The sequence below is a fragment of the Orcinus orca genome, chromosome 12 (genome assembly GCF_937001465.1).
Source record: "Orcinus orca chromosome 12, mOrcOrc1.1, whole genome shotgun sequence".
Taxonomy (NCBI): Eukaryota; Metazoa; Chordata; class Mammalia; order Artiodactyla; family Delphinidae; genus Orcinus; species Orcinus orca.
This window is the reverse complement of record NC_064570.1, coordinates 50,751,665-50,768,973: the sequence shown is the minus strand read 5'-3', so window position 1 is coordinate 50,768,973 and position 17,309 is coordinate 50,751,665. Positions and strand designations below refer to the sequence as shown.

Here is a 17,309-nt window from a genome sequence, read left to right as displayed (position 1 = left end):
ATCCGCCTGCCAACGCAGGGGACACGGGTTCTAGCCTTGGTGCGGGAAGATCCTACCTGCTGCGGAGCAACTAAGCCTGTGTGACACAACTACTGAGCCTGAGCTCTAGAGCTCACGAGCCACAACTACTGATCCTGCATGCCACAACTACTGAAGCCCGCACGCCTAGAGCCCATGCTCTGCAACAAGAGAAGCCACCGCAATGAGAAGCCCGCACACCGCAATGAAGAGTAGCCCCCGCTCGCCACAACTAGAGAAAGCCTACATGCAGCAACAAAGACCCAATGAGGCAAAAAATTAAATTAAAAAAATTGTTTTAAAAAAAAAGAGGGAGGCTGAGGAAAGAACTTTCGAAGGAGACAGAGTGATCAGTGTAAGCCTCCTAAAGCTTGGCTTCTTCAAAGAACCAGGAAGCCAGAGTGGCTGGAATTATGAGCAAGAGGCAGAAGGATGCAAGATGAGGTTAGCTAGGTGGTCAGGGCCCAATCATGAGGGTTTTCTAAGTCAGTGTTGTAGATTGAATCGTGTCCCTCTCAAAAAAGACTTGTTCAAGTCCTAACTCCCAGTACCTGTGAATGGGACTTGACTTGGAAATAGGGTATTTGCAGATGTAATCAAGTTAAGATGAGGCCATACTGGATTAGAGTGGGCCCTAATGCCATGACTGGTGTCCTTATAAGAAGAGGGAAATTTGGACACAGACACAGACACACAGGGAGAATCCCATGTGACAATGGAGGCCGAAATTGGAGTGATATGTCTACAACCAAGGAACACCAAGGATTGCAGGCAACCGCTAGAAGCTAGGAAGAGTCAAGGAAGGATCCTACCCTAGAACCTTCAGAGAGAGCATGGCCCTTCCAACACCTTGATTTTGGACTTCTAGCCTCCAGAACTGTTGTTTTAAGACACCCAGTTTGTGGTACTTCGTTATAGCACTCCTAGTAAATAAGTACAGTCAGATTAAAAAGTTTGGATTTTATTCTAGGAGTTATGGAAACAATTAGAGAATTTTAAGCAGAGAAAGACACAACCCAGTTTTTATTTTATAAAATTAAGTATGGCTGCTATACAGAGAATGGATGGGGAGAGGCAAAATAGAGAAAAGAATACTAGTGAGGAGGTTATCATATGGTCCAGGCAAGACGCATAGGTGGCTGAACTAGGGTGAAAGTAGTGAAAACAGAAAGAATTGGTTGGATTCAGGTGTACTTTGGAGGTGAAATTAAGGTGATTAGAGAAAGTGCAAAATCAAAGATAACTTCTAGATTTATTCACAGAAACTTTGTTTGATAGTATACTTTATTACATTAGTTTAAAACATTAGCATTTTCCTTGTTGCTTATTTAGTTAACTTTGGGGAAGCCATAACCCTGGCTTGTGTCTAAGGTTCAAAACATTCCTCCTCTAATACTCAAGCAGTAAAATTTCAGAATACGACAGGAAACATTCTATGCGGAACTTCTGGGAGAGGACGTGAAAAAGAAGTCGAGCATCCACATTTCCTCATCTGGAAAATGAACACTGAGAACTGACATGATTTCACATTGCCCAAAGAGCTGCAGGGAAGTGGTGAGAACACAGGACTCAGAGAGGGCTGGGGTTCTAATCCTGGTTCTGCCCCTGACTCACGTGGGACTCTGAGCAACCCATTCAGTGCCTCTGGGCTTCATCTTCCAAAGCCATTAATGCGGGTAGGGTTGTTGGCTTTTTTTTTTTTTTTTTTTGGCCTTGCTACTCAGCATACAGGATCTTAGTTCCCGGACCAGGGATCGAACCCGTGCCCCCTGCAGTGGAAGCATGGAGTCTTAACCACTGGACCACCTGCGAAATCCCAGCTTGTTGGTTTCTAAGTTCTATTCCAACTCGTAATGTGTGTATGTACCTTGCATTAGACTATTTCTGAAAACATTAAAGAGTTTGAGATAAAACCAGTGTCAGTGCCATATTTTGAATGTTGATTAGAAGAAATGTGGCATCCTAAATTTCTTCGGAGTTTTGTTTCTGGGAATATAGAAAACTATGTTATGTGGATCAACTGAAAACAACCACCAACAATGGATAAAATGTAAGATTAGTAAAAGTATGGAGGCGCTAACAATATATAAAGGATAATTGGGCCCAAATATAGGTGAAATCTAGGCCTTGGAATTGCCATGGATCAGAGCTCACCCAAAGGGCTACAACCTCAGGGTAAGGGTAAGCTAGCTATAAACTTGTCCTGCCCTACCCAACCCATAACTGACTCTAAGGAAAGTTGCCTTGACACTGGGGGAGGGGGTGTGCAGAATTCCTGGGAAGATATTGCCACAAGCCAGAGCTCACACAGATTCGTAGCTCAAATTCACAGAACTTGGGCAACCAGGAAAACTTCAGGCTGTGAAGTTAGTTTAAAAATTACCCAATCTGGGCTTCCCTGGTGGCGCAGTTGTTGAGAGTCCGCCTGCCGATGCAGGGGACATAGGTTCGTGCCCCGGTCCGGGAAGATCCCACATGCCGCAGAGCGGCTAGGCCCGGGAGCCATGGCCGTTGAGCCTGCGCGTCCGGAGCCTGTGCTCCGCAATGGGAGAGGCCACAACAGTGAGAGACCCACATACTGCAAAAAAAAAAAAAAAAAAAAATTACCCAATCTGGCAGTGCTCCCAGGTTACCTGGAAAAACAAACACAAATCATCTCTGGAGAAAGGTCTCAGAGAAGTCCCCAAAATAATTTTTCAAAGTCAGTGAATAACACAGCCCAAACACACAAGGAAGCAAGGAACCAAAGCAAGAATGGGCAATAAAAACACACAGCAGTAAAACCCCAGAAACTGGGCTTCTCTGGTGGCACAGTGGTTAAGAATCCACCTGCAAGTACAGGGGACACGGGTTCAAGCCCTGGTCCGGGAAGATCCTACATGCCGTGGAGCAACTAAGCCTGTGCGCTACAACTACTGAGCTCATGCGCCACAACTAATGAAGCCCGCGTGCGACTAAAGCCTGTGTTCCACAATAAGAGAAGCCACCGCTTCTTTCTTCTTATGAGAAGCCCGCGCACCACAGCGAAGAGTAGCCTCTGCTTGCCGCAACTAGAGAAAGCCTGCGCACAGCAACAAAGACCCAATGTAGCCAAAAATAAATAAATAAAATAAAATAAATAAATAAAATAAAATACTTAAGATATTTCAATTATCAGACTTAGATTCTAAAAGCAAGTGTGATACTATGTATAAAGATATAAAGAACAAGTTTGAAAATATCTCTGGAGAACAGAAAACTATAAAAAATAGCATAGCAAAATGTAAAAGAACCAAATTTAACTTCTATACAATAACTAAAATTAAAAACTAAATAAACAGATTTAACAGCATACTAAATATAGCTAAAGAAAGAATTAGTGTGCCAGAAGATATGTCAGAAGAAATTCACCAAAAAGTAGCATAGAGACAAATAGATAAAAACTATTGAGGGAAGGTTAAAAGACAATGCGAATATGAGAAGTTTTAACATTAGAGTTTCAGAAAGAATGGAACAGAGGTTATATTTAAAAAGAGAATGGCTAAGAATTTTCCAGATCTGATGAAAGTTCTAATCCACAGATTCAGGAAGCCCACCAAACTCTAAATAAGATGAATAAAAAAGAAATCCACAGGTAGACACAACAGAATGAAATTGTAGAACACTGAAGACAAAGAAAAAAATCTTAAAATTAGCTTAAAAATACAAAACCTGCCAGGGAACCCTCACATGAACCAGATGGAGAGCTGAGTTCTTTACAACAATGGGCCCCAGAAGATAAATGGAATAATACCTTCAATGTGCTGCAAGGAAAATAACAACCTAGAATTCTACACCCAGCAAAAATATTTTTTTCCAAAAGTGAAGATGAAATAAACGTACTTCCAGACAACAAAAGCTAGAGAATTCATCACTAGAGGATCTATATTAAAGGGACTTCTAAAAGATGTACTGCAGGAAATGGAAAGTGATTTCGGGTAGAATGTATGAAATGCAAAAAGAAATGAAGAATTTTTTTAAGTGGTAAATAAGCAGGTGAATCTAAATGAAAATAACTGTACAAAACAAAAATAATTGTTTTGAGGGATTAAAAAAGCAAAAAAGAATTAAGATGTGTGACGACAGTAATATTGAAGTGGGGAGATAAATGGAGTTAAAGTGTCCTAAGGTCCTTGTATGATCTAGGAAGAAGCAAAGGTAAGGTTAACTTTAGAAAACTCTAGTACGTAAGCATGCCGTAATTTCTAGAGCAATCAGTAATACAATAGAAAACATAGTGCTTAAACTTCAAGAAGTAGAAAAGAAAGAATTATATGCTTAAAAATCCAAAAGAAGGCAGGAAAGACAGGTAAAAGGAACATAGAATGAGTGAGACAAATAGAATACAGAAAATAAGACAGATTTACACCCAAAGTTATCAATAATTACTTTAAATATAAATGGACTAAATGTCTAGTTACAAGATAAAGATTATTATACTGGGTGCTATGGATTAAAATGTGTCTCCCCACCAAAAGATGTTGAAGTCCTAACCCCCAGTACCTGTGAATGTGACCTTATTGGGAAATAGGGTCTTTGCAGATGATCAAGTTAAGATAAGTTCATTAGAGTGGGCCCTGATCCAATATGACTGTGCCCTTATAGAAAGGGGAAATTTGGACACACAGACAAACATGTACAGAGGGAAGACAATGTGAAGACGCAGGGAGAATGCCATCCACAAGCCAAAGAACACCGGAGGCCCCCCAAAGCTAGGAGAGAGGCCTGCAACAACAGATCCTCCCTCCCAGCCCTCAGAAGGAACCAACCTGGCTGGTCTTGATCTCAGATGTCCACCCTGCAGAACTGTGAGACAATAAATTTCTGTGTTCCATCAACAGATGAATAGATAAAGAAGTCATGGTACATATACACAATAGAATATTACCCAGCCATAAAAAAGAATGAAATAATGCCTTTTGCAGCAACATGGATGGACCTAAAGGTTATTATACTAAGTGAAGTAAATCAGACAAAGACAAATATCATATGATATCACTTACATGTGGAATCTAAAAAATGATACAAATGAACTTATTCACAAAACAGAAATAGACTCACAGACATAGAAAATAAACTTATGGTTACCAAAGGAGAAAGGAGAGGGGGGGATAAATTAGGAGTTTGGAATTAACAGATACACACCACTATATATAAAATAGATTAACAACAAGGACCTACTATATAGTACAGGGAACTATAGTCCATATCTTATAATAACCTATAAAGGAAAAGAATCTGAAAAAGAATATACATATTCAGTAATACATATATATTAGTAATACATATATCTAACATGTATATATATGTATATTAAGTGATATATATGTATATCTAACATGAAATTAATACAACATTGTAAATCAACTATATTCCAATAAAATTTAAAAAAAATTTGCACTGTTTAAGCCACCCAGTTTGTTGTATTGTGTTACAGCAGCCCTAGGAAACTGATGTACCAGATTCTATTTTTAAAAAATCATGTTTTCTCTCCCTTCCTTCCTCTCCCACACCATTCGAGGATAGCTTTGTCCACGTCCCTGCCCATAGCTTTCCCTGGGGGCACACTGCTCCTTTAGGCTCACTCTCTTTCTTCACAGAAAACTCCCTCAGGGTTCTGCGGAGATTCAGGGAGCAGGGTTAGGGAAAATTGAATACCTCACTGTGTTTAACATTAGACTTTAGTCTAAAAAACTTGCCTGTTGGAAATGCAAATCAGCTCCAACAACAAGAAGTTTGTGGCCAATGGCCTAATTCCATTCCGAGGAGTCAGCCTGTTTCTGGGTTTACCCACAACTTTTTCTCCTTTCCCTTGGGAGAGATTAAACATGCAAGGGATGGAGGAGCCAGTATCCTTTGGCCTTGTTTACATTTCTCTTACTCCTTAGCATAAGTGAAAATACCAATTAACATTTATATCTGAGTTACACTCAGAATGCTGGTCAGATACCAGATACCACTGCCCCAGACCTACTGCTTAGCCTCACCCCTGACCATTGCTCCAGCCCTGGGGTGAGGGCAGGAGGGCGGGGATGGTCACAGAAAACCCCAGGAGAGACAGTTCCCCGCCCTAGGGTTAGTGTGCATGGAGGCAGAGGTGGTGCTACCATCCTGCCTGGGTGAGGCTGAGAAGAATGGGTTAATTTCCTCCTGACAGAGGGCGGCTGAGAGAGGAGACAGGGAAGCCGTGAAGCCCGTACTCCGTGAGTACGAGGAGACAGAAGGAAGAAAAAGGAAAACAAAAATAACCATCATTGGATAAAGTGGGATGCAGAAAAACAGATCCATCCATGTGAAGTATTTAATGAATGTCGATGCTGCCCTGTGACTCCAACAATCTTCAGTAGAGCCCACACATTTCAAGGAATGCTTGCTGTGATGGAGCTTCTTACAGAAACTGGTGAGGGAGCCAAGTTCTATGCACCAGCAGGCGTGGGGTCAGCCCTGAAGATGAGAGTGGGAATATGAAACATAGACTCACAGGCATCCTGCGCATAGCAGAGCTCAGAGCAGCGGGGAGGTGGAGCAGCTTCTACTGGTTCACAAGAGGTGATTGTTAAATTTTCAGGAATATTGCAAGTTGTTTGTTAAACACAGCAATTATTAAAAATTAAAGTGCATACACGTACAGAGTATTAATTTTTAAAATATATTAAGAACAAAGGTAATAGATACTCAAAACTCATCACTTTCTAATTATTTTACTGTTGCATCTGTGTGGAAATAGAGTACAAGAGTGATACTACAGCACATCTTTTACCAACTCCACGTTCAGGAAAGTCACATTGGTGCCTTGAAACTGGCCATGTTGGGAATATTTACACCTTGGAAATTGGCAAATGCTACAAATAGGGCTGGATTTACTGTTTTGTTGACTTATAGGTTTAAGAGAGCAATGGAGAAAATATTAAAAATGCAAATTAAACTTAAAAGTGTGTCTTGTCTGTAGCCATTACACAGCGAATAGAATGAAAAAACAAATATTTTTTGTTTTCACAAACTATTATCCAATTCAGCAAAGAAGTCAACCACATCCTTGACAAATTTGAGTGAAATTCCAACATACAACTTCACTGTTTACATTTCTCTCACTCCTTAACATAAGTGAAAATACCAACTAACATTCATGTCTGAGTTACACTCAGAATGCTGGTCAGGAAACATTCCCCAGATACACTGCTTAGCCTCACCCCTGACCATTGCTCCAGCCCTGGGCTGAGGGCAGGAGGGTCACAGAAAACCCCAGGAGACACCATCCCCTCCCTAGATGCTGCACATCGTTCAGCCCAAGGGAATGGCCCCTGCCTAGTGCCTTTGTAGTCATTTCCCTCACGGGCCACAAGTGATACTTCATATGCACCATCAGCGAGAGGGGGACCTTGAAAATAGGCACAGGAAAGGTTAGATGTCGATTCTTCCCTTCCACACTATTAGGCAGCCGTTAGTGTTCCTAACTATGACTCTTAAGGCAATACAAGATCTGGATAATCAAAGAAGCACTGAAGCCAATTCAACAGTTATAATGAAAACACACTTTAGAAAGAGGCTTTAAACAAATGTTGGAACAAACAAACAAACAAACCCTTTCTACTTAAGTTTGAACATTCTCTTAACTGAGATTTTTGTTAACTTGACATCCTTGTTACACAGTGCCAAGAACATATACTTTTTCGGGGGGGAAAAGGATGACAATAAGAAAGGAGGAACAAAACAAAATGCTGCATTTACTCTTGCTCTTTAGAAAATTACTTTCTTTATAAAGTGAATTTACCAGTTAACGGAAGACTGTCCTTTCAATAGTTAGCAGAAATTGCTGGCTCTTCCCAAATATCCATGCTCCTTTCTTCATTTATTAATGGAATCCCTGGATTTCAGCTTATCATGTGGTTGCTCAACACTACATTTTCCCACCTCCTGTGGAGCTAAGTGTGGCCAAGTGACTCACTTCCTGGCCAGTGAGTTGCAAGTGTGAGGGTGTGTACAACTCTGAAGGTTTCACCCTTAAAGGGGAACAACGTGCCCTCCACCACCTCTGTCCCCATTCTGCTGGCCAAAGTAGTGGGATGGTGGGACCTGGACGAGCCACCTTAGAGCATGCGGTAGAGACTGTGTCTTAAGATAGCAGAGCAACAATATAAAAGGAGCCTGGGTCCTCCACACGGTGGAGTCATCGAATCAGCCCCACATGGCCTTCCCAGACAGTAACATGAGAGAGAAATTGATTTCTATCTTCTTTAAGCCACTGTTCTTTGGCCTTTGTTACAGCAGCTGAATTTGTATGCTGAATGATACAATTATTAACATTTTAGAACATATAAACTATTTGTTTTTAATATTTCAGGGATGATATTCTTTCTAGAGCATGTTACACTTTTCCTAGCTAGTTAAACAGAGCAGACAGAAAGTAATCTACTCTTTTTTGAATCAGGAAACACAAATACTATTCTGAACAGTAACGCAAAGAGATTGCTGAGGTGGAGAGGGCTGCTGGCCGGACAGTATGTGGCCTCAGGCTGCGGGGCATGGTTAATTCATGCCTAATTCCTGCAATTTTTCTGACTCTTCTCACTATGAAATTATCAAGGATCTATAAGAAATATATATATATAAAGTGCTTAGGCCCAGAGACTCAAATGTAGAAGTGCTCAGTAAGTGTTAACTTATGACTATTATTGTTATTACTATTAATTATTATTATTGTGTACTGGGGACAAATGGCTATCTTAAAAAAACGGCACTTTTTTCTTCCTGCTTAAATCATAAAGACACAGAAGCTGCAAATCCCGCTATTTGGAGCCATTATAATCAGCTATGTCTACTGAATGGAAGTTAGGGTTTATCCCTGGTGCAGACCCTCTCTCTTTCTCTTTTTAAAAAGACTTCCACGGTCTCCTTCGTCATGAAATGTAAGGAAAATCCACCTGTTGACCTTGGGGAGTCTCTGAACTGAGGACCTAAATCAACAGCAGATTCTTCAAACTGAGATGTAAATGTTCTGTTTTATAATGAAGAAAGCTGTTTTCATGGCAGAGTATGGCTCTTCGGAGAAAATATGACGTTAAGAGGTTTTTCCTTCCTTTGACTGGGGTGAGAAGGGGGCAGCAAGGCCATAAAATGATACTCACAGCAGCAAGCACGCCCCAGCAAAGTGGCTGCAGGCCGGGGCCAAGTGACATGGTCAGATGGGCCCTGGGAGGAGGAATGACCCGTGAACTCTGGAGCACTCACATCTGAATGCCAGTTAAACCCTTCCTTTTCTGCCTATAATTTGCTCATGTTATTCTCGAGACTCAGAGAAGAGGTTAAATATCACAGCCTGTGTTAGCTGTGCTTGGGTCTTAAAGGGAGAGGCTTATACCCATACTTGGACCAGAGAGAGTTTCCACACGTGCAGGGACACAGAGGTGACTGACAGAGCAGCTTGGGACAGCACCAGGCAAGAAGCGACAAATGTCAACCAGCACAAACCTGTGATACAGTTGGTACAACCAGGCATCCTCAGAATCTCCTGGCTCAATACTTATCATTTCATTAAGGTAATGCTGTTAATATAAATATAATAATGTGCTGACATAAAGTTATAGTGTTATAATTTTACAACTGAAAATATTATTGTATATTTTATTGTCCTAAATTATTAACATGATATCATATAATTATACTTTCAGTATCCAGCTGTGTGTGCAATCTTCTCCCCAAAATATCTTCCCCTTCAAATCAAAGGCTATTAAACTGCAATAATCAAGCTTGTAAGAAACGCATCTACAATAAAGGTAAACGGACACTGAGGAAGGGTTTGGAAGCATTTTCTTAGTAATAAAATACAAGATCTTTAAGGGTAGACCAAGTAATATCTTATTTCACTTGCTCAGGATTTTTTGTTAACAACTCTGGCTCCCCAGCTGTGTCCCAGGTAGTTAAAATTGCCAAATGAGTGGCCATTTGGTAAATGGAATCAAACTGTACACTTTCCTTGCTGGCATCTCCACAATTAAAACCATTTCATTACTGGTAAAATGGGGCTTCGGGGTCTAAGAAATTGTCAAAATAAAACCGGAGAGACTTAATACATTGTTAACTTTACTTTGCCAAGTAAGGACATTTTTTTAAGATTACCAAACCCTCACAATATATAACACTTAATAAACTTTAACACCAAAATAGCAGGAAGCAGATATTTCAGAATAAAGGACAATCCTGGGGCTTTCCTGGTGGTGCAGTGGTTAAGAATCCGCCTTCCAATGCAGGGGACACGGGTTCGAGCCCTGGTCCGGGAAGATCCCACATGCCACGGAGCAACTAAGCCTGTGCGCCACAACTACTGAGCCTGCGCTCTAGAGCCCACGACCCACAACTACTGAGCCTGCGTGCCACAACGACTGAAGCCCGTGTGCCTAGAGCCTGTGCTCCACAACAAGAGAAGCCACCACAATGAGAAGCCCACGCACCGCAACTAAGAGTAGCCCCTGCTCGCCGCAACTAGAGAAAGCCTATGCGCAGCAACGAAGACCCAACACAGCCAAAAAATAATAATAATAATAAAGGATGATCCTTTAGGTGGAATCATTTTAGCTTTCTGAAGACTTTAGACCTTTTGCTCCTCTCACCAGGAGTGGGTCGGGACTGCATACAGACTGGCACCCGGTTTGGAGCCGTTTTTCTCGAACACGAAGCCCATGGCTTGGGGAGCTGCTGGCCTGAAATAATTCCCACAATTTCCTCAAATATATGGGAGGTGGACTGAAAGAAGATCTGTGGCCTGTTGTCCCCAGAAAAGACACCCTGTGAGGCATGGGAATAAGATCCACCTGCCATGTGCAGGGCCCGTATGTCAGCTAACCGTCTCCAAAGCTTTCTTCCTGCCTTGAGCTGTCTCTGAGTGTTAGGAGAACTGAAAACTGCCTTTTTCAGGAGACAGGAAAATTGCAAAGTTGGGTTCATTCCACAGAGTGAATTTCCATTTTTCCTGGCCCCAGAAATGCTGTGTCTGTCGGTAATTTTCTTTCTTGGGTCACAGCTCCCAGGGGAGCAGGAGAAAGGCCAAATAGGAGAGAAAATTTTTCAGTGTGTTTCTTTAGATCCTGGATTCACTCCCTGGCTCTATAAACAGAAGGGCTGCCCTGCTCCAGCCTTCCAGATGCAATTCCCAGACCCCAGCAACTGCACAGGTAGCTGAGCAGAGAGACCTGCCCTGGGCCAGAAACCGGTGTGCCCATGAGAAAAAGGAAGCTCTCTTTGTTAAAAAAATAACCAGTGACAGAAGCCTTTGCTTCAAGAGCTGGCTGAGTAAAAGCTTCTTTTACTAAAACCAGTGACCCCCAAATAACTTTAAGTCACCTTCCCCCTACCTATTGTGTCTATTTTCCAGCAGTTGGAAGAACTGTGGAGAACCAAAGGGACAGAGGCTGAATTCATTACCAATTCTTCCGGAAGCTTTGTCTTTCTGCTGACATGAAATAATTTCCATACATTTTCCTAAATATATGGGAGTTAATTGCCAATTTGCATTTTGGTTTGCGTATTCAGATCTCAAGATGGAAACATAAGCTCTTTACTTCTAGAAAAATAGACGAAGGAAAACTTCTGAAGCTCATTTTCTAATGCCCGAAAGGCTCATGGAAAACAACTCAATGATCTTTCTTCCCTAGCAGACTCTTCAAAAACATCTTAGAGGAGAAGCTCTCCCTCGGGTTTGGGTTGTTTTATGTGATTTCAGTTACATCAGAGAATTTAGTCTCCACCCCACAGCCTCGCCAAATCATTAATTCTTGAAAGAGTAACAGGATTTTCATTTTGCCTGATATGTCTCCTTGTAGCCAATCTTGATGTCAGCGCCTTTTGTAAGCAGGAAACTATGAATTAACACCCTGAATTTTCATGATGAGTCCCCTCATTGAGGCTCTATTAGGGAAAACTCTTCACGACCTTTGACACTAGCTTGCTCGCATTATTAATTTAAATGTCTCAGGGACATCATCTGCTTCTACTGAAATTAATGACAAATGAGCTCTGGAAAGTGGCTTCCAGAGCTGCCCTCATAAGAACAGTCAGGGGAAAGCTCAGAGTCTGAAATGTTCATTGAGATGCGAGGCTTAATAATGTGTGTTTAGCTATGACCCTAAAATCTGCTCGCCTTACAACTTTCCCCATCTGGTGTAATTTGCTTTCTCCACTTGTAAAAATGCACATGACAGCGACAGCATGTATTGTGTGCCATGTTGCAACAATGAAGCCTCGTCTGTCACATGCTTCATTGAGAGAAACTTATTTCTCACCCTGTCTTTACCCAGTTTCCAACCTCTCATCACATTTGGCACTGGAGTTCTGCCCAAGCGCCATGCCCCAGCCCAGTTGCACTTTGGAGAAAGGAGATGATGGAGCCATACCTTGTACCCGGGTTTCCGCCCTCTTTTCTTTGGGATCTTCACTGCTGGTAAAGAACCAGCTGAAGCAGAATAAAGGTTATGAACTGCCATCTTCATAGGTGTTGAGTGAAGTGGGGGTCGGCCTCGCTTTCTCCCCGGGATCCTCTGAGACTGCATTTCTGCTGGTGCCAGTCTTACAGAAGGAAGTGACAAATCGCTCACAGGCAGAAGAGGTGCTAAGGATTAGTCCAGACACAAAGCAAAACAAAAACAGAAGTGTTTGTTTGGTTTGCAAGGCAAACATGGATCCGGTTTGGTGATTTTGGCCATACCTACCCCTTAAGGGAGGGGAAAACCAAATATGAGAGAGCCAGGCACCAGTAGGAGCTTTTAAAGTGCTGTTGGGCTCCTGGTATAATTTCAAGGATAGTGAATTTCCACGGGACTAGTGAAGTAGGGAAGATACTGGCTAGGTGAAGAGGACAACAGCTTCCCAGCAACAAGCACAACTGATGATGTCATCAGCAAGGAGACAACTTTACCTATGTGTCTCAGTTCAACTCTGAGCTGAAATAATAACAGCATTAAATAAACACAACCATTTTCTCACATTCACTCCTACCCTTTGGTTGGGTGACAGATTGTTATGACCCTTTTTTTCCCATGAAAGAAATTTAACAGTACAAATCAATTGGATTAATGTTGATTATGTCTCCTATCAAAATGTGGACAGAGATTTGCATACAGAGATGTTCATTTTGACATGATTCAGAACTGCAAAAATAAAATGGATAGAGCCCGATAACAAGCAATAGGGGAATGGTTAATATATCTACAGAATAAAACAGTCAACTAGTTACAAGCCTTTAACGATACTCTTTTTAATAACATGAGGTTGTGTGAAAAAGCATCACACAAATTGCCCATAAAAGTTATTTCAACTCTGCAAAAATTTATGTGGTGAAAAACTAGAAGGAAACTTGCAAAAATGCTGCCAATGGCAAAGATAGTGGGACTATGGGTAATTGTTCACCACACACAAATCCTTTCCCCCTCGTACTATAATATGCTTAGCATTAAAAATATTTATAATAAGCTTCTCAAGTAAAGTTGACTAAATCTTGCAGCAAGAGGTAGTTGATCAACCTCAACCTAGAGAACGCAGCTGTATCATGAGCTCAAGGATCACATTTCCTGGAATGTTCAGGAAAGTGGCAAGTGGGACAGAACTTTAGACTTTAATTCAGGGGTGATGTTAGGCGATAAAATTCATTTCTGAGCATTAGTGATACCTAATAGTGGAAATAAGAGGCTCTTTCTCAAAAGGCTGCTGAAAGAGTTGGAAAAGACAATAGAAGCAATCCCTACACCCTGGTCTGGGCAGCACTGCAGGGACCAGATTGCTTTACTCAGGAATGAAAATATCAAATAGTGGGAATTCTTAAAAACATGACCGGGAAGAGACTCCCCTCGTGGCCCAGTGGTTAAGAATCTGCTTTCCAATGCAGGGGACGCTGGTTTGATCCCTGGTCGGGGAACTAAGGTCCCACATGCCACGGGGCAACTAAGCCCGGGCACCGCAACTACTGAGCCTGCGCGCCACAACTAGAGAGAAGTCTTCGTGAGCTGCAACGAAAGATCTGCATGCCGCAACTAAGACCCGACACAGCCAAAAATAAAAATAAATAAATAAATATTAAAAATAAAAATGAAATAAAATAAATATTAAAAAAACATGACGGGAAATCTGGGGTGTATCATCTATAGATGTAAGGTCACTTTGTTAATTCTCTGAATATTAATGGTATTCTATCAATGTCTTGATTTTTCTTAGAAATATCATACCTAGTGAATAGAATTTTAAAGCATAAATTTACCTATTGACTGTACTGTTAAATATTTCAGATAGATGGACAAGTGATTAAGGATATCAATTTTCCCTGTTTTTGTAAGTTTAAGAAAAATACTATATCTCATCAATTCTCTGATGCATATTTTTTCACATATTAACATCTTTGAAATCAGGATGCACCCTAAAGCACTGTAAGCGTGTCAGAATTCCATAGGGAGCATTTTTTCTTTCTTAGTGGTATATGAAATAATGACGTGTGATATACTTAAAGACATCTTAGAGTCAAGGAATTATGATCAATGCAGATAAACCCATATGTAGACAAATATGTAAACATTAGACTATCTCTAGACTTAGTATCTCTGCTCCACAGTGCCAACAAATACCCAAATATTCATTTTCAAAAGAGAGGCTTTTAAAAACATTGAAAAACCACAAAAAATTATTCAGTAAGATTTTTGCTATGTGAAACTTTATCTGAATCCCATTTTGAACTACCATGATCAAGTTTCTGCTTCTTCCTAATTAGTTTATCTTTACAGATTTTGGAAACAGGAATTTTCCTCGTCTAGGACAAGTTTCTCTACCTTTCTACTTTCGTCTAGTGAGGAGGTCAGCAATGTATTTAATAACATCAAGATCAAAAGTCAACACGAGAAAATTCACAATCAGAGAAGGCACTGAATTTCTTTCCTCTCATGAAAATGCGAGTCCCCTGAAAGGTTCAATTAGCAGCACTCCTTCCCTCGTGAGCTGGGATACTCTGCTAACTGAGACACTCCCTCACAAAACTCTTCTTGTTGAACAGGTTTTGAAGAGTAAAGGAAGGGTAACAAACTAATGAGCACATTATCCTAAGAATTCGTATCACTCAAAATTACACTTAAGTATCCCCAAATTTCTAATATGCCAGAAATAATTTCCTAGGAAAAACAGTCATCTTTTAAACTGGATTCTTTTGTTCTACTTCCCTCTCCCTGGTGGGAGGAAAAAACAGGACTCATGTTACTTTCCACTCCCTTCTATAGAAGTACACCATCGCAGGAGTATGAAGGACCTTTCCAGGTAACTAAATCTGATCAACGGACTTCATGCTAATGGAACAACAGTGAAGTCTTTTTAGTGGAATACTAAGTACTGGTTAGTGGTTGGGGAGATACTTGGAGATAGGGAGTCTTCCCACAGTCTCCTCAAGTCACCATACCTGAATGATTATGTATTTCATCCATCAATCAGGAAGATGCTGTTCCCCAATTCCTTTGTTAACAAATATATACCATTTTAACACAAAAATAAATCCAATTTTAAGTAATGGGACAGAGAGCTGTTAAAAACTGAATAGTCTATTTTAACCATGGGGAGTCTCAAAATGTCTTCTTGGAATAATTTTACAGAGTTGGAGGAAAGCATCTACAAAATGATTCTTTCAATAACAGATCCAACTTCCTGCGCAGAGGAATTCCTGGTGTGGTTCAACCGCTGGCAGGCAGGCTGTGCTGTAGTGGAGGGGGTCCCCCATGAGTGCGGCGCTCCGGGTGGGCTACAGCAGCAGTGGCTCCGAGGATGAAGCTGAGGCTGGGGCCCGGGGCCGGCCGGGGACTGGAGGCCGCAGTCGGGGCCAGAGCCCCCTTCCCAGCCAGAAGTTGCCAGTACCCGACAGTGTACTGGACAGGTTCCCGGGCACCGAGGAGTGGTCTGAGGATGGTAGCGCAAAACACGGGGGCCAGGTGCTCACCTTTCCCCACGAGCGGGGCAACTGGGCCGCCCACGTCTATGTACCATGTGAGTAATGCGTGAGAGGCACGTGGCTGACACTGACAGGTGCCCCTTATGGGAGGAAGCCCCAACCAGGAGGAAGAAGCCAGAAACCTTTGACATTGGTGGTGCGAAAGAGATTAACTCAACAGAGAGAGAACCAGTTTCAAGAACTAGGGGATTTTTCCGTTAACTTCGTTTCAGGTTTTCTGGTTTTTGCTTTTATATTGGGGTGTAGCTGATTAACAATGTTGTGTTAGTTTCAGGTGTACAGCAAAGTGATTCAGTTATACATATACATGTATCTATTCTTTTTCAAATTCTTTTCCCATTTAGGTTGTTATATAATATCGAGCAGAGCTCCCTGTGATAATACAGTTCAGTTTTGAATTTGTTGCCTGAAATAGTTTTTACTAATCCTGTGTATAATGTTCTCCCTGCTCATGAGGATGTGACCAAGGGAGGGTCTAGGGCAGAGTGTCAAGGCCTTCCCAGACTGCAGCTGTAGCTGGTACTTTATTTCGAAGAGGGCTGTAGGTGTGCTGGCCTCCAATCCCACCCCACCCTTGCCCTAATGAGTGAGTGGCAGGCAAAATGCCCAGGCTTCAGAGTCTGACCTCACTCCACTACCCACTACTCTGTGTGCCCTTTAGTAAGTTGCTGACTTCTCAGAGCCTCAGTTCCCTGATCTCTAAAATGGGGATAGTAGTAATACCTATCCTCTAGGACTTTTGTGAAGATTAAATCAGATAATCTATGTCAAGTTCTTAGCACGACACACAGAGAACGTAGTGGCTCTTATTATTTTGTGTTAGATCAGGTAGTCTCTTGGAACCTCCATTTCCCCATCCACAGAATGAGAAGGATTCTCTATACTGCCTACTCCATAGGGCACTTGGGCAAATCGAGTAACTTATTAGGTGTGAGCAGACTATCAACCATGCAGCTCTAGTCACATGTTTGGTTAAAAAAAATGAATAATCTGTGAACATACAGTGGTGGTCCTTGTTGTGTTCTTTGTCTTTATGAACAATTAGGAGCATTCTAAATGTCTATCAGGAGATTCTAAATGTCTAATAAGTGTCTGATTAAAGAAATAACTGTTTCTGATTATGGGTTACTGTGGAGCTGTAATCATGAGCTTGATTTATGTAATGAGAGGAAGGCTGTCCAACATGTGGTGTTATATGGAGAAAGCCAATCGAAGAACTGGTATGCCCTCATCGTTTTTAACAAATAAGATATATACGTTAGTACATGCACTGAGGAAAGGCTGGGGAAATAGACATCACATTTGACAG

The 17,309-nt window shown here is 41.5% G+C and overlaps 2 protein-coding genes across 8 annotated transcripts in view; one reads left to right on the top strand and one right to left on the bottom strand.

The window, feature by feature from the left end:
• Positions 1-17,309, bottom strand: part of SCML4 (Scm polycomb group protein like 4) — a 107,502-nt gene that overhangs the window by 49,623 nt on the left and 40,570 nt on the right. For 6 of the 7 annotated variants that reach the window (XR_007470521.1, XR_004480600.2, XR_007470520.1 and 3 more), the window contains exon 2: positions 12,423-12,637. The exons of the other annotated variant lie outside the window; for it this stretch is intronic. Coding sequence is in view for 3 of the 6 variants with exons in the window: in XM_049695308.1 (XP_049551265.1) it covers positions 12,423-12,578 (156 nt within the window). In the remaining 3 variants the exon portion in view is untranslated. The remainder of the gene's footprint in view (positions 1-12,422; positions 12,638-17,309) is intronic. 7 annotated transcript variants of the gene reach the window in all.
• LOC101269276 (U6 snRNA phosphodiesterase 1-like) lies at positions 15,750-16,043 on the top strand. Its single transcript, XM_033418728.2, has one exon. The coding sequence runs from the start codon at positions 15,771-15,773 to the stop codon at positions 16,041-16,043; it is 273 nt and encodes a 90-aa protein (XP_033274619.1). The 5' UTR covers positions 15,750-15,770.

Excerpts from the sequence above, each read along its gene's own strand:
- LOC101269276 (XM_033418728.2), top strand. The coding sequence starts at position 15,771 with ATGAGTGCGGCGCTCCGGGTGGGCTACAGCAGCAGTGGCTCCGAGGAT.